The sequence below is a fragment of the Strix uralensis genome, chromosome 2, assembly GCF_047716275.1.
Source record: "Strix uralensis isolate ZFMK-TIS-50842 chromosome 2, bStrUra1, whole genome shotgun sequence".
NCBI lineage: Eukaryota > Metazoa > Chordata > Aves > Strigiformes > Strigidae > Strix > Strix uralensis.
In genome coordinates this window covers 127234132-127257437 of record NC_133973.1, presented here as the reverse complement: position 1 = coordinate 127257437, position 23306 = coordinate 127234132, and the positions used below count along the sequence as shown (strand labels likewise).

Here is a 23306-nt window from a genome sequence, read left to right as displayed (position 1 = left end):
TTTAGGAATGTCTGTATGAGAAAGAAGGAAGTGCAAGGTCTTTTGTCAGCCAGAAGAAATAAGAAGGTTTGCCTGAAGGAGTGCTAGGTGGAGGATGGAATAGTTGGACCTGATGTGGGTAAAGGAGGGAGAAGTAGATGGGAATCTTGGTGGGGAGAAGGCTGATAAGAATGGCAACAAGCCTACTATTGTGACTCATATATTTTATATGCCTATGACCATTTCATGTGTGTTTCTAAATGTTTCTCTCATACTATTAAGTAGCAAGGAAACAGTGATAAAGTGAAATGTATGGAAGATGAGTTTGTTGGCTGTACAGAAAATACAAACTTTAGAAGATCCAAATGGAGACTGCAGTCTATTTCTCAACATTATGAATTGTCTGACAAACTTAATTGCAGCCATACATGAGAGGCAGCCTCAAAACATCACACAGGAGGCTTGGTTCTTAGAAAGTCTGCATTAAGTCAGCTGCTGGACACTATTTTACACAGAAATACAGCATATATTTGTATTTCAAAGGTTGAACAGTGTATTGGGTTTGTGTGGCAAGGTTTTGGTAGCAGGGGGGGCTACAGGGGTGGCTTCTGTGAGAAGGTGCTAGAAGCTTCCCCCATGTCCAATAGAGCCAATGCCAGCCGGCTCCAAGATGGACCCACCGCTGGCCAAGACCGAGCCCATCAGCAACGGTGGTAGAGCCTCTGGGATAACATATTTAAGAAGGGAAAAAAAGCCTGTGCAATTGCAACCAGACAGAGGAGTAAGAATATGTGAGAGAAACAACTCTGCAGACACCCAGGTCAGTGAAGAAGGAGGGGCAGGAGGTGCTTCAGGCCCCAGAGCAGAGATTCCCCTGCAGCCCGTGGTGCAGCCCATGGTGAGGCAGCTGTGCCCTGCACCCATGGAGGTCCATGGTGGAGCAGAGACCCACCTGCAGCCTGGGGAGGACCCCACAATGGAGCAGGTGGATGCCTGAAGGAGGCTGTGACCCTGTGGGAAGCCCACGCTGGAGCAGGCTCCTGGCAGGACCTGTGGCCCCGTGGAGAGAGGAGCCCACACTGGAGCAGGTTTGCTGGCAGGACTTGTGACCCCGTGGGGGACCCATGCTGGAGCAGCCTGTTCCTGAAGGACTGCACCCCGTGGGAGGGACCCACGCTGGAGCAGGGGAAGAGTGTGAGGAGTCCTCCCCCTGAGGAGAAAGGGGTGGCAGAGACAACGTGCAATGAATTGACTGCAACACCCATTCCCCATCCCCTTGTGCCGCTAGGGGGGAGGAGGTAGAGAAATCAGCAGTGAAGTTGAGCCCAGGAAGAAGGGAAGCATTGGGGGAAGGTGTTTTAAGATTTAGTTTTTATTTGTTATTATCCTACTCTGATTTGAATAGCAATAAATTAAATTAATTTCCCCGAGTTGAGTCTGTTGTGCCTGTGATGGTAACTGGTGAGTGATCTCTCCCTGTCCTTATCTCAACCCACGAGCCTGTTGTTATACTTTTTTCCAGCCAGGGTCAACCCACCACAAACAGCTTTGAGTAGAATTAGAACAGGAGTTGCTCAGGAAATTTTTGAGACTTCCTTTTGATATCAAACATGGCAAGGTAGTTAAAGCAAAACTTTTCACAGAAGAAAAGAGAGTACTTGGTAAATTTTTCAACTTGAAACAGACTCTTCAAAAAGTTCTATTTCATTAGATATTTTCTAAACAAAACCTAAAGTTTTCTGGTTCAAAATTAATTTTCATTTTGGTGTTTTAACTAGATGCAATAGATATTTCCTAAAATAGTAAGTGGTATGTATCTAGATGATTTTTTTGAAGTAATGTGTGAAACTCTTGACCTGAAGTTCTGTTTCAATTTTTATTGCGGCTGCTGCTGTGGCTGCTGTTATTCCTGCTATTATTATAATTCACAGAAGAAAATACAATTTATGTAAATATGTATGATGACTGCAGTCTGCCACAGATGATATGACTTCTACCACACAATTGTGCAGCATTCATTCCCCTTACCCATGCAGAATGAAATCAGAGGGGTAACCCTCCCCCAAATTCATATATTATAAAATAATTGTGGCTATTTCTTGAATGTTGAAGTCATGAAGATGATCATAAGCAAGTCTTGCAGACAATTTTACCAGTTCATTAAGCTTTATTTCACTTGAATATGCCCAGACTTGCATTTCAAAGTTTAAAAAAGCTCTCTCAGCCTTAATTTAACAAAGGCTAAGATGAATGAATGTATATATGCAGCCCCTATAAAAACACAAAAGCTCTTCATATCTGTCTTCAGCAGCCCTTTCAGCCAGAGGAAAACCACAGGCTTCTTGGAAGGAAGGTCATTCTCATATGAGGCTCTAAGGGAAATAAACCTTTGAAGTTCCTTGCTTGCGGTGTCATTTCTGGATTCCAGTTGTCTTTTGAAAGTTTAAAGGCTTTATTTTTGCTTTTAAACGTGGAAACCATATTAAAATAAAATGAAGAAATTATGAAAAATATTAGTGGGTTTAGTGTAATAGTTTTAATGGCAAAGGATCAACATCCTTGGAAAATCCTTTTTTTTAATCTGGAACATGCTTTTGGATCTTGGGTGAGAAGAAATAAATATTCTCTGGATATTATTATTGCAAGAATCTGATTATTATTGCTACTTCTGTTATTTGTGGGTTATATTTCCAAGTTCTTATCTTTAGTATGTTTTCAGTATATTTTTGGGGAATCCTGATTTTTTGAGGAATTGAGATTTTATGTTGCCAAATATAACATGTATCTTCAGGTTGGCTATCATACCAATCAGAAATTAAAGGTAAAGTAGAGATGAGATTTGTGGAGTCCCTGAGAATAATCTTTTTATGATTGTTTAAAATTTTGTGATATTCATTTAAATAACCAGTTAGCTCCATGCAGATAGAACTAGTTTTGGAGGTGATTGAGCACAAAACTGATTTAAGTACTTAAGTCTAGATGTATCTGCTCCAAGCTTCCAGGCAATGTTTAATGAAGACATGCACCTAATCCTGCCTTTCTATAGCCTTGTACTTTTCAAACTTACAAATTTGGAAATGCGGTTAGGAAAACAGAAAATGCAAGAGTACTTATGGCACTGGTTCCAGCATGTGAACATGTTCTAGGATACAGAACCTGCTGAAACAAGCAGACTATGTATTTTAGATTTATTTAGTACAATAAAGAACTTCTGAATGACGGTTCCTATGATAGTTTCAGACAGATGCATTGGAACGTTGCAGAGCTAAAGAATATTCAGCATTTGCTTCTTTAGATGACATTTCTGGAGAAAGGAACTAACATGAAAGCAATGCCTTTTTCAGAAATTAAACTCGAAATGAAAGCATCCTTTCATACAAATTATACAGGTATCAAAAATTATGTATTAAAATACAGCATTTTGAGCTACTACTGTCTCATTTTATTTAACTATTTACATATATGCTTGTTTCTTTAGAACATGGAGGCAGGCTTTTCAGAAATGAGAAGTGAGCTGCAGTCACGGGATGCTCTCTGGAGAAGGTTACAACGGGAATGCCAACAGTTGCATACAGAATTATTGAAACTCAGAGTGTATAATGATATGCAGGAAAATAAAATAAAGTATGTATGTTGAAGACAATAGTTAAATTAACAGTACTTCTGAGCTAATAACTTTTCTTACATTTGATTTAAATTAAGTCTGTTTAAAAAGATACTCTGGATTCAAATGTCAGATTTTTGAATGAACATTTTCATTAGCAATTATCTATGCCAAGATTGCAGGCAATAGATGCAGGCTCTGTTAAAGGCTTTAATGATGCTTAGATCTTTACAAATCAATGCATTTCATTTATTTCTATTTATATGTTTACAGTGCCTTTCCTTTTCTCAGCATTAAAACACTTTGGAGGTACTGCAATTTAGATTCTCCCTAACCTCCTCTGAGTAAAATGTTCATCTGTTTATGGTTTATCTAATCTACCATAGCTATTTGAGATTATATGAAATACTAACCTACAAGACATTTCAGGATTCTTTCTGTACACACTTGCATTGCCCTTAATCTCTAGATACCTTCCAAGATCAAACCTGGTTTAGGCCAAATCTTTTAGTTGTTTGGGCTTTTTCATCAGCAAGCAGGTCTTTCACAGTTTTACACTGAGGAGAGGATACTGTAAGGTAAAGGTCATCGAATGTTCTGCTTGTTTCATGTTTTGTTTATTTCTTATTTAAAGGCATCAATCATCTTGTGTACATCTTACTGAGCAACTAGAAAATAAAAACACTGAGTTATTACTGTTGGCACAAAGTCAAGAACACCAACGAGAAGAGCTAAACAAGGTATTTCGTATTGTTATGTATTTCCAGATCTTAGCTGCAATATGGGATTTTAAAAAGAGAGCAGAGTACTGACCTTGGGTATATTCATATGCAGAAGAGAGCAGGAGGATAAATTGTGGCTTTAGGAGAGTATGAAGTTTTCATATATGGTTGCATTTCTGGAGGTAGTTGTATAGCTGTAAAACTGACACTGATTCTGTGCACTAACAACAGAGTTAGCTACTTCATTGAAATAATGAAAGAGACCATGCCTAAGCATCACTGTGATTCAGGTAAAACCTTGCAAGTAATAAACCCTCCAAGGCTATGAGTAATTAATAGGCTATAGGAGGTAAGTAGTTTTTGGTGGTCTCAGATGTAAGATACGCTAACAGATCAACTGATACGGGTCACTGTGGCAGGTACCTACACAAGGCTAAACTTCAGATTAGTCCTCTGCTGCACAGTGTAGGGCAGTGCTCTTTTGTTTGAACTATGCATCATCACATTGCATTGCACATTTCAGAAGTGCTGTGTGCAGGCAGTAGTGGCATGGCACTGTGGAGTGGCTTATGGCTTGGCAGGCCAAAACACTCTGGGAGTAAAGGATGCTCAAAACTCTTACAGGCATGTTGTGGTTTCGCTGAGTAGCAATGTAAGCAGGAATATCTCTAATTGGATGCAGCTGACTTGGATGCAGCAAGTTTGGCATGATAGTCATGATCTAGCTCTTAGGTTTTTTACATCTACATCTATTTGTTTACAATTCTAGTATTTCTGTGTGGTTTGAATAAATAAAAATTAAATGCCATCTGTTACTGATTGTGTACAGTTCTGTGAGGAACTATTAAAATGGATTCAAAGGTTGTTATGCTGTTTTTTGTAGTTTTGTTTCTTACATAATAAAAAAATCTATCAGTACTAAATTGTTGGTTATAGTAGAAAGATTATGAAAACAATCTTTGTGTTGATTCTTTGGAGGACTCTGCACAGGAGATAGTGCAGAAAGTTTGACCTTAAATTTTATATATAATAGCAGGAATAATTCTCGTGAAGTAATTTACCATATATACTCTTTATTTCTAACATAGTTTCTCATTAAAGAGTCTCTAAATTGATTTATTTATGTTGCTTCTATATTAATTTAGGCTGCATTAAACTTATTTTAAACCTAAATTAACTTAGGAGCAATATAAATAAATCATACTTAGCTTTATTGAATGGGTATTTCCTTGGATATTCTTTGCCATAAATTCCAATTCCTAACATTAACATTATTTTTATTACATTCTTTTAAAATGTTAATTTAAATGCCTTGTATGTTGTTCATTTCTAATACTAAATAGGCAAATGAAAGCACAAGAGGAGGGTTGAAAAAGATGTAAAAATAAATAAAACTATGTGCACTGACGCACGAAAACATTTTATTATACAATCTCAAAAATCTCTGACTTGGTTAGAGGAGTTGGTGTCTTGGAAGCAACAGCAAAAAAAGTCATTGATAGGTAGCAAGTGATGCAATCATATTTATTGCACAACATTTTTTCATTTTGAAACATATTTGCTACAGATAAGAAACCATGTTTATCAAGAGGAGGAGCAGTCCCATTGCTCTGAGCAGGAAAGAATGAAGACAGAAATCTCTGACCTGACAGAAGAGCTTCATCAGAAGGAGATCACTATAGCAACTATCATGGAGAAAGCTAGTCTTCTGGAAAGACAGTTAAAAATGGAGTTAGAGATAAAAGACAAATTGTTAGCAAAACAACAGGTATGCAAGCAGGCAAAACCAGCCTAGATCATTTTACTCCACACTACTGATAATGACATACATTATAGGTGAAAAAAGACATTACATTTCTTGCAGTAGTTTTCATCAGCAGTGCTGTAATATCTGTGAAGTATTACTAAAGCAGCCAAATTGATACTGGAACAAGAAAGCACCAGTAAATGTCAACTGTACATCTAAATTACAATTCATTCAGACCATCAAATGTAGTTACAATTTTAACATACAAAAGATCTTCAAAACTTACAGTTTGTTACTATTGTATGTGCTCTATCATTAGAACCATTTATTAGATTACCTAGAACGTTTCCTAATTTTTCAGGTTTTTTTAAAGCTTTTTGAAGAATGTTACAAATCTTAGAAAATACCAGTAATTTCAAAGCTGAAAACTGTAAGATACTAGTGTTTTAATGGCAAATTTCAGTTTTAAAACCAAATATGTTCTCTTCATCACTTAGCTTTGTAAACCAAAAGAACGTTCATATTTAGAGGTTTCTGGGTATCTCTGGGTTTTCTGAGAGGGTCATTGCATATTGAAAATTGTGATTAATGTAATACTTTACTTTGGACAATAGAAAAGTTAGTGTTTGGGAAAATGAAAGACATCTTCTACTGTGTGGCACTCACAGGCCATATTCACTATCATATCACTAAAAGAGTGGGTGTTGTTCCTAGGCTTCATGACTAGGATTTCATCCAGTTTCAGTGGCCTGCAAAATCTGTCCCTCTGTAACTGCATGTGAACTCCCTTATTTTCCTAAGTGATTACTTCTTCCAAAAGGGTAAATAGAATCAGAGGTATTGTATATATATTATAGATGGTTTAAGACTTCTTTCTGCTATAGTATTGCTGTATTTGTTAAAAAATTATTATAGTTAGTTTCATAATTATGTATATTTTGTAAAATTAAACTTACAAATATCTATACTCAGTTATTTCAAATTAACAGTAATATTCTTGTATTTAACTAAGAATTGAATCTTCTCCTAGTTGTTGGATTTCCAATACAAAGTTATCAAATCTGAAAACACACATCTAAAAGAGATGATGGAAAACCAGGAGTGTAGAAGTTGCACAGTAATTTTTTTTTAATCTATGCAATATGCAGAACAGTTACTTATATTTATAGTAAATGTGGATTGAGATCATGGCAGATTTAGAGATTTCTGGCTTGCATAAAAATAAATAAGTAAAAATAAGGTGTGTAACATAATCAAAACCAAGTGTTATTCACACACAGTCTGAAGATGGGTATAGCTAGGAATAATTTTGACCTTAATTGTAGTAAACTAAAAGTAAGCTAAATTTTTCAGTAAATGTCTAGACACTAAACAGTTTCTGGAAGCCTATTTTCTGTAAGTGACATCACGTATTTCAGAAAATACCCATTTTTAAACAATCATTCTCACAGATACAAAAATATGTCCTTTTTTTACTGTTTTACCCCTTTGTTCATATGATATTTAAATAACAGTGCAAAAAACTTGACACATTTTGCCCCCACCCAGCTTATTTTCAGAGTTTAGTATTTATTTCTGTCCAACCAGAGGATATTTAAAGTTTAATTCATAAAAAGTGTGCCATAATATCTTGTAGAACTATAGTTTATATGGATATAATAAATACTATATATGCTGCCTTCCACAGAAAGCTTCAGAACATTCCCTGCTTACAGAACATCTGCAGTTATTGTATCTATCACTAGAAAAAACACTGGAATGTTGCTTGTAAATATTGTTGTAAATACATCTTTGGGGGATTTGTAGCCTGTTAATTGTCTTACTGTAGACTGGCAAACGCATGAAAGAATGTCACATTTTTCCACACCCTTAAAATCACATATATGTCTATCAGTGATGCTTTACCTATACATAGATATGCACTATTAAGGATATATGTGTATATATGATATATTATTGTGGAAACATAGATGGATGTGTGCATGCATGTCTAGCTCTTCTCTACACTGATATTCTTCATGAAGATTAAGAAGAGCTGTCTGACATGGTATCTTATAGATAACACATTTGTTAAATTTTAACAGCCAAATCCAGTTAGCAGGTACACCAAGGTCACTACACATATCAGTGCATTTGCAGACTTAATAATTCTTTCCTACTTTACTAGTGTATTGTGAGGATCTAAATATTAAAGATTGTGAGGTATTTGATACTTAGATTGCAGGGACTGGACAGATTTTTATGGATGTGTTTGTACAGCACTACACAGACCCCTCAAACTAGTGCCAGCCTAAGTCAGTGTTGTGTAATGCATCATCAGGCAGGGTTACCTGTTTAGATTTCAAAAGCAATGTAGCTGTGCCAGCTCAGTTTTGGGGTTCATGCCATTATAGCTGTACTGCTGATTCTAGAGCTATTAGTGGTGGGGTAACTTAGTACTCTCCTTCTTCCTCTGTTCTGCAGCTCTTCTCCACTTGGGAGGCATAACTGAGCCCCTGTCACCCATCCTTGAACAAGATATTAAATTTTTTTATACTTTCTGGCACTTCCATGCCAGCTTGGCTTATAAATTTCCCCTAAAACTAGCTAAGCAAGGCAAGATTTATAGGGAGAGATAGCATCAGACCAGTTATTGCAAGGGATAGACAAGCTTTCAGGTTCAGGACCCCAGTTGGGCTAGCAGTGTACTAAGAACCAGATCCTCAGTACTCATGAATTACTGGGTTCCAAAAGAATAAGGTAAACCTGGAAATATATGAAAGCACAACTTAATAAAATGTATGCGTTTTTAGTCTTTTATGTGTAATCTGATAAATCTTTTGAGAATTTTCTGTTGATGACAGTATACTGTTATTGCAAATATATTTACACAATGCCATGGCAGAATTCTGCAGAGAGGTAGTTCCAAATTAGCTAGACGAAGTGTTCAGCATAGGCTTTATGGAATAAGTGATAGGACAAAAAAGGAATGGGGTATCCTGGCTAGTCAGCTTCCAGAGCTAATCTCCATCTTCCCCTCTTGATATCCTAGTGGATGGGCCTCTTTAGCCCCAGTCACAGTGCATGTGTTGCTTGCACTTTCAGTATTTTGACTTGTATACCATGTGGGCTAACCCAACTGAGAAGCAGGGTTTAGTAACACAGATGAAGAGCACTGTGCTAATGTGGCTTTACTGCTTCTGAAACTGAAGGTGACTGTATCTCGACACAGATATTAAATTGTGCCTGTAGACATACCCTGCATCTAGTATAGTAATGAACTTATATAATTTTTCTTGTTATTTTTGGCGGAATTGTTACTGGAGGGAGCAATACAGTCTGCAGCTATAGCTGTTATGGTTGCTTTTATGTCGTAAGTTTTACAAAGCAAGCAATGAATTTACAACAATAATATTTCGAATGCATGTTTGTTGAGAAATTTTAATTTGTTTTATTGTGTTATAGAGGCTATTATCCCTTCTTTTCCATTTATCTACAGTGCTGTGTTTTTCTGGAGGCAATTCTCTTGGTTTGCTAGAAGTGCTGCATGATTATATATGGTAGTTAAGTTTTCTTTAGCATAGAACATTGTTTTGTGTTTGCTTGTTAAAAATACTAACATCCATTTATTGTGGAAGAAATAAGTATTTAATGATGGTTTTATCTCCTTTCACAGAGTATAGATTTATCTAACGAAGAACATAGAAATTTCACAGCTTCCATTCACCAACTAGAACATGAGAATATAAGATTACAAAACAGTCATGTTAAACTACAAAATGACACAGCAACATCGATACTGGGTCACCTGGATACATATGGAGAAACAAAGCACAGCTACCAAACCCATTCAAAGATGCAAGAAAAGGAAGAGAGGTAATAATTATACTGTACACATATATGAAACTTCCTGTAATTTTTTTGGAAGCATCTAACCTGGCCAAACTGTTAAGCTTTTTTTCTGTTTCTATTAATTCAGAACTCCCACCAACATAAATATCAGACCTAGTTAGTATATTTGTAAAAATTTCCTACATTTTTCTGAATGGCTAACTGAATTTGGCAATAAATGAAGTCACAGAAATGTTTGATCATTATTTTAATATTAGTCACATGAAAGAACTTTAAAAACTTTTTGTGTGCTGCTTAAGTTATTCTTAGTTCCAGGTTTTGCAAAACAGGATAGAATGTATTTTTACTGCCAAATAAAAACAAGACAAGGAAAGTGTATAAAAACCTACATGAGAGGTAAACTGCTCCACAGGAGGTTATCTTAATAAGCAGTTTGAACTACAACCCCTGCTGAAAAGCTTTGTGTCCTGCCAGTTTCATTTGTTGAAAGTTTCATTAAATGTATTTTAATGCCTTGTCTAGTTTTGGTGTTCTTGGGTGACCTGATTTTTAAAAGAAACATCATTTCAGATGTCCTGAATAAATCATTACTACAATAAACTCCTTGTTAGGGAAAAATAATGAAACTTAAGAATACTCAGACTCATAGTAAACATTATAGTGAAGCCTTCCTTCTTATTTCCCTGTATTCAGTGAAGAACTGAATTACCTTCAAACATGTTATAATCATGGTGTTGCAGTAATAAAAAGAAAATTAAACTCCCTGCTAAACTAGTTCACAGTACAGGAGAGTAAAAATTCATAGGAAGCTAAATATTTTGATCAGTTGTAATAAAGAACTTACATGGTAGCACTAATGTAAAACAGTTCTGTGAAGCAAAGTTTAAATAATTGGAGCCAAAATCATACAGGTTAAGATTTCAAACTCATACATTCATTCTATGGCAAAATTTAAAGTGATTTTCTTTCTGCAAAACAGAAAGGCATCCAGTTGTATGCAGCTACATTCTTGCCTAACATTTCTTTTTAAATATGATGTTTAGTGTTGGAGGTAGTATTCATGTGTATGTAAATACATATGTATCATAAGTATGTATGTACATATACATACATGCATATACATAATGCGCACACATACACACACATATATATAGAAGTGGCAGGTATGGCTGTTTTCCTACTAAATTCCAAATTATGTTGAAGGCTTTGCTGAAACAAATATTTACAAACCAATATACAGACTATTCTGCACCTGTAGGTCTCATAATTTCAGAAAAAAAATGGTCAGTGCAATTTTTGCTCATGCTTCCACTCGCGTGAGAAAAAGTAAGACTTTTTTCCCATTTTCTCAGGAATTACACTTGCTGTACATGAGGAACTGTGAAATTTCATTCATGAGAATTTAAGCGTATGAGACAATAGAACTATGCAGGTAATTTGCAGGATTTTGGTTTCATAGCCATTGAGGACAAATGTTAAACCAAAACTGGGAGAGAGAAACCTGGGAAAGCTAACCTTTCTCACAACAGAACTTTCAGCCACACTACTGAACACAATTTAAATTATTATTCTAATTAATCTGATGAAACAGATACATTGAGCCTGGTTTTCAGGATCTAAAACATGCATTTGATTTCCTAAATGAAAAGCTATTTAGCTAAATAAATACATACACAGATTTCGAAAAATGTGCAAATTCCACATGTACTGTATATACACATCAGCCAGCCGGTCTTTTTAAGATTGGGCCCTTTCTGTACTGTCATTTCTCTGTTACCAAACAGGGAACTACCTCGAGGTTTTCTCAGAAAACTAAAATTAAATTTTCAACCATCAAATGTATGCAGATAAACCATGCAATTGATGTTGGTTGAGTTAAACTCTGGAGTTTTATTGTGAGTATAAACCATGTTATTTCTGTTTTAATTTGCAGTTCTGTTTCCATGGTAATTATGGCACTGGAGAAAGGGCAAAAAGACTTTTTTTGCATAGTAGAAAAATAGAAAACGCAGTTTTTGTGCAAGGAGGGGTGTGTTTGTGTTTTAAATAGTAATTTTCAGAAGCTGTACTTTTTGGTTTTCCTATTTTCATTCAGAAACCTAGAAGAGTTTGCACAATTTAAAAAAAAATGTCTTCAACCAAGTATATTCTATAGTATTTTTCAGGCATATCTCACAATAAGTACTAGAATCCTAGGCATGGACATAGCCATTAGTTAGATAGGAGACCTCTAGAGAAAATACAGGAAATTGCAGGAAGTTACATTGGAGATGTAGAAAGAGGCATGATTTCTTCTTTCTTGCAGTCTACAGTGAATTTCTAAATATTACAAAGTAAGATACACAGGAGTAACATCTTTTTTGCTAAAAAACTCTGTTGCCACATCCTACCTATAACTACTTTAATTACTGTTCTCATATATGATAACTGACTCACTTCTAATTGCTGTTTACATAAGCTTTCCCCACCGTCAAGATTTCAATCCTTTATTTATCAGTCGGCTACGTACAGTTCATTTAAATTTTGGCATGGTCGAAGAGGGCTTTCTCTGATGAAACTGCCATGTTTAGCCTGTTCTTTTCAAAATTAAAATATGCATGTGAGTTCCCAAATGAAAGGGTACTTATTTACCATAAAAATATACACAACATAGGTAACTGGTCAAGCCAAAGTGCACTTTCATCATGTGGCAAAAGTGAGGGGGTAAAGGCTAGGACTGAATGCCTACTAAGGTAGCTGGGGGTCTCTTAAAGCATCTGTGTTGACAGTGGCATATCTGTCTAAAGGAGGTTTTCACTACCCTTTGGAGGTCACACACTCTTAGTCATACTCACCACTGTATCAGCTATTGCAATAGATAAACTGGAAGCAGTGAAAACAATCTCTTCAGGAAAATACCTTTTAACAATTTTTAAAATCAAGCTAGCAGTCATACTTGCAAGATAAAAGCAGCAACACGAATTCTGAAGACATTCTGGTCATTAAAGGTCTGTTGTTTTCTTTCTCAAGACTAGGTATGTCAGCCAGCACAAGCTATGTAAGGAATTTGTTTTGCACCACTGAAGTCATTGATCGCATAGGGACCAGGCTGATTTTATATATAAATCTGGAAAAATCAATCCTGTCTATATAAATTCCCTTTGCGAGGACATTGTTCTTTCATTTTTTGTCCCATATGTCGTCATGTCAACAGTGATATTATTTTTGCGAAGTATGTGTATATGTTAAATACTCTATGACAGTAATCCTGCTGAAAGCATAAGTTATTCAACTGCAGTTATAGTGTATTTGCATTGTCAGTGTTAACAAATGGACAGTTTTTCACAAATTTGCAGATATTTGCCTACCTTTACATTTGTATTCAAAGTAGAACTCTGTTCTTAGATATTATTTTGCACTGAACTGGCAGAAATTTAAACCCTAACTGTGAAATCTGTCTGAAGTGAAGGCACAGCATCCATATCAAAGCACCTAAATGTAGGTGTCATGTTTTTCCAAGATAGCAAACAGCCTCAGCAGTCATATGGATTACAGTAGGAAGTGAGGTTCCTTTAAAAAAATCAGTCCTTTTGGGGGGGTGTATCTGTTTTTACTATCTAAAAGCTACCGTAACTGTAGGCACCCAAGTCTGAAAATTCTGGTCTTAGGGAAGTAAGCTATAACATAACAGTAATAACTGTTATTAAATACATAGAGAAGTAGTTCTGGGGGAAAAAAAAAGAACACAGAACACATAGACTTTACTGTGGGTTTACAGAGGAAATTACTTCCAAAAAGGTCAGAACACAAGATGAAAAAAAAATCTATGATTTTCTTATTCATGCCATCTATCTTCAATTGTGGCAGTTTTTTTCACTGTGCCCTTCATCCAAACAATAGATAGAATGGACTTTAAAAGAAAAAATGTATTCTCCTGTGCCCAAAGAGCAGAGTGTATTTATTTAAAGTATGAATGAAAGGAGAAAACTCTGCCCCCATAAAGGTAAACGTTTTAGGTGATGTAGAAAACTGGAAGGTTTGGTGAAAATTGTCAGTTTTATGTTAGAATGTATAATAATATGATAATGATAATAATATTATCTCATCATGCTTATGATTTGCTTTCCTGTAGCATTCAAAATATCTTAACCACTACTTCTTTTATAAGCAGAGAAAAATATGTTCTTCATTAGTTCTCTGAGTTTTTCTGCAGTCCATTTATGGAGTACTTCAGTTTCATGTTTCAGGGCTTATGTACAGCAGGATCCATTAAGACTGCGCAGCCACACTCTCCCAACACCAAATATTTAAGATTAGAAAATTATGGTGTGATCTTTCTGCAGCATTTCCCCATGCTTAGCAAATTCTTCTTTTTTATTAAAAAAAGAAAAAAAAAGCAGTTTTCTTTGGATCTGAGCAGCATTGCATACTCTTGCATGTTTATAATAATTATATTTTCATGTCAGAGAACTTGATCTTTGAAAGCTTTCATAGCTGCATTTCAAATTAGTAGTGTTTTATGATACTTGCAATGATAGGATCTTTTCAAACAGCTATCATGTTTAAGTATAGTAGTTACCTCCCAACACTAAAATTTCAATTTTATCATAAGCACAGACCTCAGTACAACGGAAATTCTTACCTCAGTCAGAAATATTGTAACAGAAATGTAATAAAACCAGAAATAATTTAAAATTTTTTGCATGTTTTGGTATATAATACAAGTAAAGATGCAATTGAAAATTAGTCTGATTCAGCAGACATCTGGGCAAGCTAGTCTCAAAATTCTCTGCTCTTATCAGTATGGTTTCAGAATTGTTAACTGTCAGGAAAAGAAGGTATTTTGAATGGGAAGAAAATAGCTTTCTTTTTTTTAAGTTGCTGTTAACCATAATAGGTTTTGCTTTACAGAACTACAAATGAATACAAATACATGCTTTCACAACCATTCTGATCACTGTAAGTGGGATACAAGAATTATGGAACATCATACTAAAATACATAAAAGTTCTTTTGTAAGCTTGAAGATGTCACTTATTGTTACAAAAGCATGTTCTTGTACACTTTTTTAAAAAGTGTATTTTAAAAATTTATTTCTCATATTAATCTCCAGCATGTTATCATTAAATCAGTGGCAAAATTAATATTGCAGTAACAATGCAGGATCGAAGATTCCTTACTACTTTTTTATTTAACTTATTTAAACATTTATTTGAAATTCTAGCTATTTGAACATAGTTGTTTACAGTGATATTAGATCAAAATTGACTGATTATCCAACCACTAATAACAGTTTTTGTTCCCATCTCACACTTTCATATTTCATTTTCTCTATTAGTGTGGCTAAATTCACTCTAGTTCCTATCATACTATAAGCTAAGTTACCAAAACATGGCTGAAGAGTGCTTACATAGCTTCTTCCACTGAAAAGCTAAAGGAATGATAACCTTTGGCAAAGGATGGGTATCAAACACTTAAGGAGTATTGGTATCTTCAATACCTGAAGCGAGTTTGTGTTTTAGCTCTTGTCCTGCCACAATTATATGGCAAGGTTACTCAAGCTCCAGTAAAAGGGTCTAAATTAGTGTGATTTAAGTCATAGCTGAAGAAGGCAGAGAATGCACACTCAGACGTTTACAGTAACTTAGGTGGAAAGTTGCTAAATTGCTGGTAATGCTTAATCTTATGCCCATAACTTCATGCATGAAGCAGTTTGAACAGCTGAGTAATCAAAATTGCACAAACAAATAAAACTAAAAAAACTTTTGCTTTGCTGTGATAGCTTAGCTTTAACACGCTTTCTCTTTTAGAACTTTCCAAAAGAAAGATGCCTGGGAAATGGAACATCAACAGACTGCGATGTTCACAGCCAGTGGATACCACAGAAACTGTAGTCCTGCTTTATATGGCCAAGGCACTATCATGGGTTCAAAAAGTGATAGCAATTTATCTTCTCATACACTTCACAGAGGTCATGAAAAGAAAATAGTTTATAAATCTCCATCACCACCAATGGGGTATCCTTTGGGCTTTGGTGGGCCATTTCCTGAAAAGGGCAGACCAGGCATCTTACTGAGCCCTGCTTACAGTGCAGAAGAAAACAAATTACCAGTAAGTAACTATCTTCCTATAACACATATATTCTCGAAAATCCATCTGTGGACCAAATGCAGCCTTGGAGGAGCCAAAAATTAGATCACCCCTGTTGTCATCGTTATTTATACAGTGCCAGCCCAGCAAAAATGGGAATACCTTATCCTAACATAAATGCATTTTTTTCTGGAGATTAAACATCCCCTCCTGGGCCATACCTCTGTTCTAATAACGATGATGATAATTACCTGCCATTATGTGACTGTGAGAGAGATTTCTACATTTTAGCTCATTGCCTTCTATACTGGGGCACTCTGCTTCATATTGCCTTCTGTAAGGGCACTCTGCTTTAAGTGTATTTCCATAATGCCTGCAAACTTACTGCCTTAAGTGCTGTTAGACAAATCAAGTTTCTACAGCATTCAATTGATGGATGAAATTAGAGCAATTGCAGCAACTATTTTCTATGTGTTAGCTATTGTATTTGAAAAGGAACAGAAATTATAGCTGCTGTAATCCTTATTTTTCTTGAAATGAGAGATTAATAGTGCAGCATTCTTTCTTTCAGTCTTCATAGGCTGGAGATTACTAACCTCCATGACAAGTGGGATAAATCCCACTTTGCCTAGGGCAACTTCTTAGGAAAAACTTTCCATAATACTTTGGCTTTAGTTCTCTCTTTAAATTTGAGCTTTATCCTCTTCCTTAGTATCTTCTGTTCTTCTTTAGGCCTCCACTACAGGCCACTATTTTTTTCCACCTGAAAACGCAGCACTTATTTTCCAGACCTCAAACCATGGAACCACATCATCATTAAATAAGGGAACTAACTGATTAGTAAGGAATGGACTGTAGCCATCTCTCTGTCCAGCTGTGATACATGCATCTTTGTACCCAGGAGATCCTGAACTGCAGGTGTACAGCTAAGCCTGCAGAAGGAGAAGATGGAAGACTTCAGCATTTACTGGCAATTTTCTTGCCACTCATCACCTTAAGTAGGAGCAAAGAGGCATCATGACACCGACAATCACCTTCAAGCAGTTTGTGGTTGTCATACCTGGGTTCTGCTGTCCTCTTCAGAAATGGACACACATCCTTTCCTATCAGAGACGTGGCTGCTGGAAGACCGTCTCTGTATTCCAGAACATCACTGTAGATAGGGAGCACCACAGTGATGGCCTGCCTGGGAAGCTGGGATTGCAGTGCAGCCCTTCACTGACCATGGTCCCAGCGGCTGGGTCCCAGTACTCAGAGAACAGTGAGAACTACATAATCCCAGGTGTTTGACCTCACTTCCATTTCTATATTCTTATGCTTCACAGGAATTTTAAGTAAATTACTTTTGGCTTCTAACGTCTTGGGAGTTTTCCCTCTTTAAAGTGCTAATCATGAAAAGAACCGTCTGGACTTTTTCAGGAGAGTCCGATAACACCAATTCTCCTCCTCTCTTCTGTCAGAAGTCTCAGACAGAGACAGCAGACCACAAAGCTTCTGATTCCAGCCAGCCCAGGGAAAATTCCTATTCTGAGATACTTTAGCAAGCTGCAGGGAAACTATTTCCCAGCTGGCACTCAGGACAGGGTCGATGCCAAGGCAGTTGACTAGATTATAAGGAAAACACTTTCCAGCTGGTGTGTGGGCAAAGTACATAATGAAACTATTAAGCAAGGGATATTTCTTCTACAGAGTCTAAGTCCAAATCAGTGGCACTGAATCAGGTACAAGTTCAGAAGACCACCAAAATGAAATCATCATTCACACTGACATTGGATATCACAGCTTTAGTGCAGAGATGATTCAACAGTTTGCTACTGTAGAGTTCTGTGTTCAAATGGCAAGCCATTGCATCAAGGAGAAGGAGTTAACAAACATACAATATGTTGTAAACCAGAGTTCTCTGACAGAGTTTTCAGGACTGATATTTCACCTAAGTGAAATCTTCAATATGTTCAAAACTTCTGAAGATGTTATAAGGGGCCATTTTTTTGAAGAATATTTGTAGCACTAATTGAAAAGGTCAGAATTGCAGGTGATGTCTTGATACCTACCAAAATTAGTCTGTTGGTATTCAGGGAAGAGTTAAAATAGTCTCTAGGGCTTGTCCCTTCACATTCTTACTTAGAGGTTACATTTGTAGAGAAAGTCGCTCTTGCCTTAGAGTAAACTAGAAAGTGCAGCTGGGATTCACTAGAAATTCCCATAACTCAAAAAATTCTTGTTTCAAGGCTTTCCAAATCTAGGGAAGTACTTTTTCTCTGAACAGTACTTTGGGCTGTGCTCTCTTTCTGAAATAAACAACTTCAGAAAATGGTTGCCTGATCCATTCCCATTCTCTGGGAAGACTATTCCATAGAATGGTCCAATCTCCAGCTTCAGAAAATAAATAAACAAATAAATAAATAAAATAGCCAATAAGATTATTTCCAGCTTCAGAATCGTCCATTTCTACACAATTTCTCCATCTCAGCTGGAGCAAGCAGTTATGTACAATGTGCTTTCCAATCTGGATCTTTAACTTTTAGTCACAACTACATTCTCACGTTTCTCTTCAGACAATGGACAGACATTGTCTGTTCTTGCTTTCAAGACTTGGAAAGACAAGAAAGACTTAAGTGGTAGCAAGGAAAATTTAAATTAGGCATTAGGAAACTTTCTAACAGTAAGGATGAGAAACTGCTTAATAAATAGATTGCAATGGAAAGCTGTGAAAATTCTGACACTGGGCATTATTAGGAATGATTTTGACAGTCTTGATCCTACCCTGAGCCATGCTGTGGTCTATGCCTCTCACGCTTAGGTATTATTATCTAGCTGCTCAGGTACTTAGGCCCTCTAAAAGCCTTCCTATGTCACTTGGCAATTTCCTAGGCATCTCAATTTTGATTTTCATACATGAGCAGAAGAGTGTTGAAGACAGGCATCTGTACCTGCTACCTAAGTTGTATTGCAGTGTAGGGTTAGAGGAAACTACTCCCCAAAGCCCCCAGGTTTAGTCACAGTGAGACTAAAATTAGCCAGACCTATTTCTAGTCTTGGTGTTGTAAGAACTTTCCTGGAAAGTAGAAGGGGCTAAATATGAGAAGACTTTAACAGTCTGGGATTTGACCATTCATGATTTGGCCACTAAATGTTAGAATATCCCAAGTGCTGGGATATTCTTTCTTGCTGCCCTGCTGAAGGTGTATCCAAGAACGCTGGGACAACTCATGGGGCAAGAAAGAGATTAACTCTAGGCAAATTAGCTAGGTAGTCTGTGAGAGAGAATAGACCTAGCTTCCTGAAGTGCTTCTCCCCAGCAATCCAGAGTTAATTCATAAGCGCTTTGGGTTGTTCTTGCTTAAGGAGAAGACATATTTAGGACATAGTTCATATGTGGAAATATACATCTCTGTCAGGTGCACTCCTTCATTTCCAGCAAATGATGAGGCAAAAAGGTGATTCTCATTACTGGTATACACCAAAGAAATATGGGATCAACTGAGACTGTAGAAATGAAAAAAGAGAGTCCTTGTTGCCTAACTACCCAAACAAGTTAGGTTGAAAGCTTACCAGTGAACCCATATCGATCCAGCTCCAGTTAGAAAACCGCAAGACATAAAAGAAGTGTTATCTGAGGAAGAAATTAAAAACTAGAGACCATGAATCTGATCTGAGACATGGATTAAAGCAGTTACTTTATGTTTTTTCTTCCTCGGGCACTGCAAGTAAAGACAATAAAGAACATAGTGAAAGAACAGACCAGAGGCTTGGAAAACAAAGCTTAGTTGCTAACAAGAAATGTTGCCTTTTAGACCTGTTTAGATACAACCTTCTCTCAAAATGCATAAAACCCAATGCATTAGGGACCTATCTAAAATGAGAGTCAGTGATATCTGACCCTTGGGTAAGGAGCTGTAGGAAACCATGATCTGCTTATTCTAAGTGATAAACATTCTTCTCTCAACTCTGAGGAGATTCAGAAGTGTCTTGTTTAGAGTTTGCAGTGTATCTCAAGAAACAACACATCAAAGTAAGTACCAGTTGAAGCAAGGACACTAGCATTTCAGGAAGATAGCTTGATCATGAGGCAAATGTTTCCAATGACAACTCAGCAATTGTAAACATTGTTATAGTGAATCTCCAAGAATATCTCATAACTTGCTATAACATTTCTGAACACTAGCAGACATGTAAATCTGCTATCCATATGGAAAAGCCTGACATGACTTTTTTTCTCTAGGTGATGACACCTATTAAATTCTTATTTCAGATTCACATTTTCCCAGTGCCTCACACTTCTCACTGGAAGTATTTTATTTGCTCGGTATTGAATCAGTGATTTCAGAGCTGATATTCAGTAAGCGAAACACATGGTGATTCTTTAAGTAAAGCCTCCGAATCCAGTGTCTTCTTCATAATATGAAAGGCATCTTCAAACACTTCAAAGTAGTACTGCCAATTTTATCACTGAATCCAAATGTCACAAGGAGATATATTTGTGATCTAGCCCATGAAGGAATAAATGTGCATGTAGCCATGGCATTCAAAATCTTAAGAACAGCTCTTCATATGAAAACAATGGTGATCTATGGATGGGAAATCACGCGTTTATGAGGAAAAGAAGGTGGCAAGTGATGTCCCTCCAAAGCGTCTCAAACACTGGAGGATTAACATTCTTTCTTAGCCCTGCTAGTGCAGGGATTGACATAAGAATGTTGTGGCACAAAGTGTTCCAATACATGTGGGTTCCTTATTCTTACATGGCAAATTAAATCACTTTTTCTTCCCTGCCCTGTTAAAACACTAATTTGGAGGGATTGAGAAAAGGAAGATTCTGCTTTATCTGTGAATTTCATTTTAGGAGCCCTATACATCAGAAAGCCTGTCTCACTCTAGAAGGATGGTATTACATTCAGAATTTATTTCCAGTTACCGCTTACCTGCTGTACTTTGAAAAGGGGTTTCCTGTAGGAAATCTCTAAACTTCATCTCAAGGTCTGCTGCAAAGAGTTTGAATAGTAGAATAGTGCTTTAAAGCCTTTCTCTACTTAGTGTCTTTTGGCCTGAAAAGCTGCTAAAGGGCAGTTTTAAACCAGGCTGAAAGCAAAGACCAAATCTGCCTCTAGTTGCCGTGGAAATAGGGAATACCCCATTCTAATACAATGAAGCCTAGAATAAAAATTTACAAGTGTAATAGAATTGGCCTTTTCCACAAAACGTTTGAATATTTAAATCATTTGAAGCCATTCCTGTTTGATGTGCTGACAGATAAATTCTCCTTTTTACAGTTTAGGAAAAACAAAACCAGAGATTCTAGACTAATAATCAGTCATTAAAACTATTTAACATATGGTTTAATTAAGATAATAAATGTCAATCATCTTCCTCAATATATGATCATATAAAGACTGAGAATTATCTTTCTCTGACTCAGTATTACAGCTCCTATACTAAATTTTTTCTCAGGCAACTGTTAAAAATTCATGTCATAAAATTGTATTTATCTATACAAATAAACATTGGATTTATTTAAGCAAGCAAAATATCTTTAGGCAAAGAAAAATTATTTCATATTTCTTTTGATAAAGACATTCCAATGAATGCATCTTAAGTATTAGCAAAAAGAATTAACAAAAATTGCTGCTTAAAAATTTAGAACTTGTTCCAGCAAAGACTCACTCACTCTGCATCCCATGACAACCATTTTAAAACCAATTTTGGTATGGTTTATGTTTCACTCTACTAAATGTTCATTAAATGGAAAGAAGATTTTTCAGTGAACTACTTGTAGCGAATAATATTTAGTACATTCTCCAAAATATCATGGCTTGAAGTTGATAGTACTGAAATGACCATAGGTTTTCTTTGTTTCCTCGGAAAGCATCGCATCACAGAAGCAGAGCTAAAATTACAGGAGACAGTCAGCAATACCCAACACTACTTACATTCTGTAATTCCAAAACCCAGATTATTGTCCTCTGTCCTGGTCTAAATTATACAAGTGACAAACATATCCTTTAGCTGATGCAAAGATTTTGGAGGTTCTGAAGCAGCTTAATTCCGTCTAATGGGATATTTACATTTTTAATGGCAAATCTACGTCGTAATGCTGTGAATATCACAGGTATTCAAACATCACATTCACGTTAAGTCATTTAGGCACCCGAATGCCTTTAAAAATGTATGCCCAAATTCATGTTTTCTTGGAGAGTTATAAAGCATTATAGTGTTATTAGCTGCTATAGGTCAAGATGTTTTTCAAATCTGAAATTTGATAATGCAAACATGTGGTCGTACTTGCTGGTTTTTACTAACCATGATTTTCTATTCCTTGCTCAGTCTCCCCCTGAGATATCCTTCCTTGTGACAACAGAAAAGTACCTTCAAGAGGAAGAGAAACATACAAGAGAGTTTGAAGAACGTTTAAATTCGCACCTTGAAGAACTGCAAAGATATTCTGAAAATACTCTAAAAAAGTATGCCAGGATGCAGCAAAGCAGGCACACTTAAGGCAGTGACACAATTAAGAAAATAAAACCAAGTAATCACCCATGAGTTTCTTAGAGCTAAAATCTGCAACTAGCTGCTTAATGTATTTAGGCACATTGCCAATAGCATGTATTTTTAACACCGAAGTTTCAATAAGATAATCATTATCTTACAGATTTAGGTATACTGCAGCTTGACTATATTACAAAATATCATACTCTATACATATACTAAAAGATACAGGTTGGTTTTGCATAGTTAAATTGTGTGCAGCAGAGACCCTTTTGCAGCATTGTAAATTAAGTAAGATACTTTCAATTCTGTGATGTACAGAGGGCTAATAAGTCAAATTATTCCCTTGAAAATATAATCAGCCAAGAGAAATTCTCTAGATTGCACACAACAAGAACAATAGGGGCCTTTAGCTATGGCATAGCTCCTAGCATAAAGAGCTTATCTATGCTCTGGTTATTCTTGGTTATAGAAATAGCCCTTGGGACTCTTGAAAGAGAAGTTTGAGCTCTTTCTTTCTTACCTCTGAGCCATGTGGGTCCATTAAGAGGAACATGAATAGACAAAGCAGGTATTTTGAAGCCACCCATACTGCCCCTTTTACCAGACCTATAGACTTCACCTGGGGCAGAGCCTGATCTCAAGTGCTTTACATGCTTTACATTAACACTTTACCATTTTTAAATCCTGTCTTCCAAAGCACCTGTTTTGGTATTGATGTTTTGACACTATGTTGGCTTGTTGTTTAACTACATTGGAACAGGGTAGAAACCTTTAACTTCAGACAACTTGTGATCAGTCTTAGGTAAGGGCCTAAATTCTTTGTATTTTTCTACAACATAGGAAAACATTATAAAACTGGGCAGAGTTA

At 36.3% G+C, this 23306-nt stretch overlaps 1 protein-coding gene across 1 annotated transcript in view; it reads left to right on the top strand.

Moving 5' to 3' along the window:
• Nucleotides 1–22671, top strand: part of DEUP1 (deuterosome assembly protein 1) — a 45414-nt gene extending 22743 nt beyond the window's left edge. Inside the window, exons 7-13 of the mRNA XM_074861050.1 lie at nt 3458–3603; nt 4218–4323; nt 5873–6073; nt 7083–7169; nt 9708–9907; nt 15673–15973; nt 22274–22671. Coding sequence (XP_074717151.1) covers nt 3458–3603; nt 4218–4323; nt 5873–6073; nt 7083–7169; nt 9708–9907; nt 15673–15973; nt 22274–22444 — 1212 coding nt within the window. The 3' untranslated portion in view covers nt 22445–22671. The remainder of the gene's footprint in view (nt 1–3457; nt 3604–4217; nt 4324–5872; nt 6074–7082; nt 7170–9707; nt 9908–15672; nt 15974–22273) is intronic.
• Nucleotides 22672–23306: the final 635 nt, after the last annotated feature.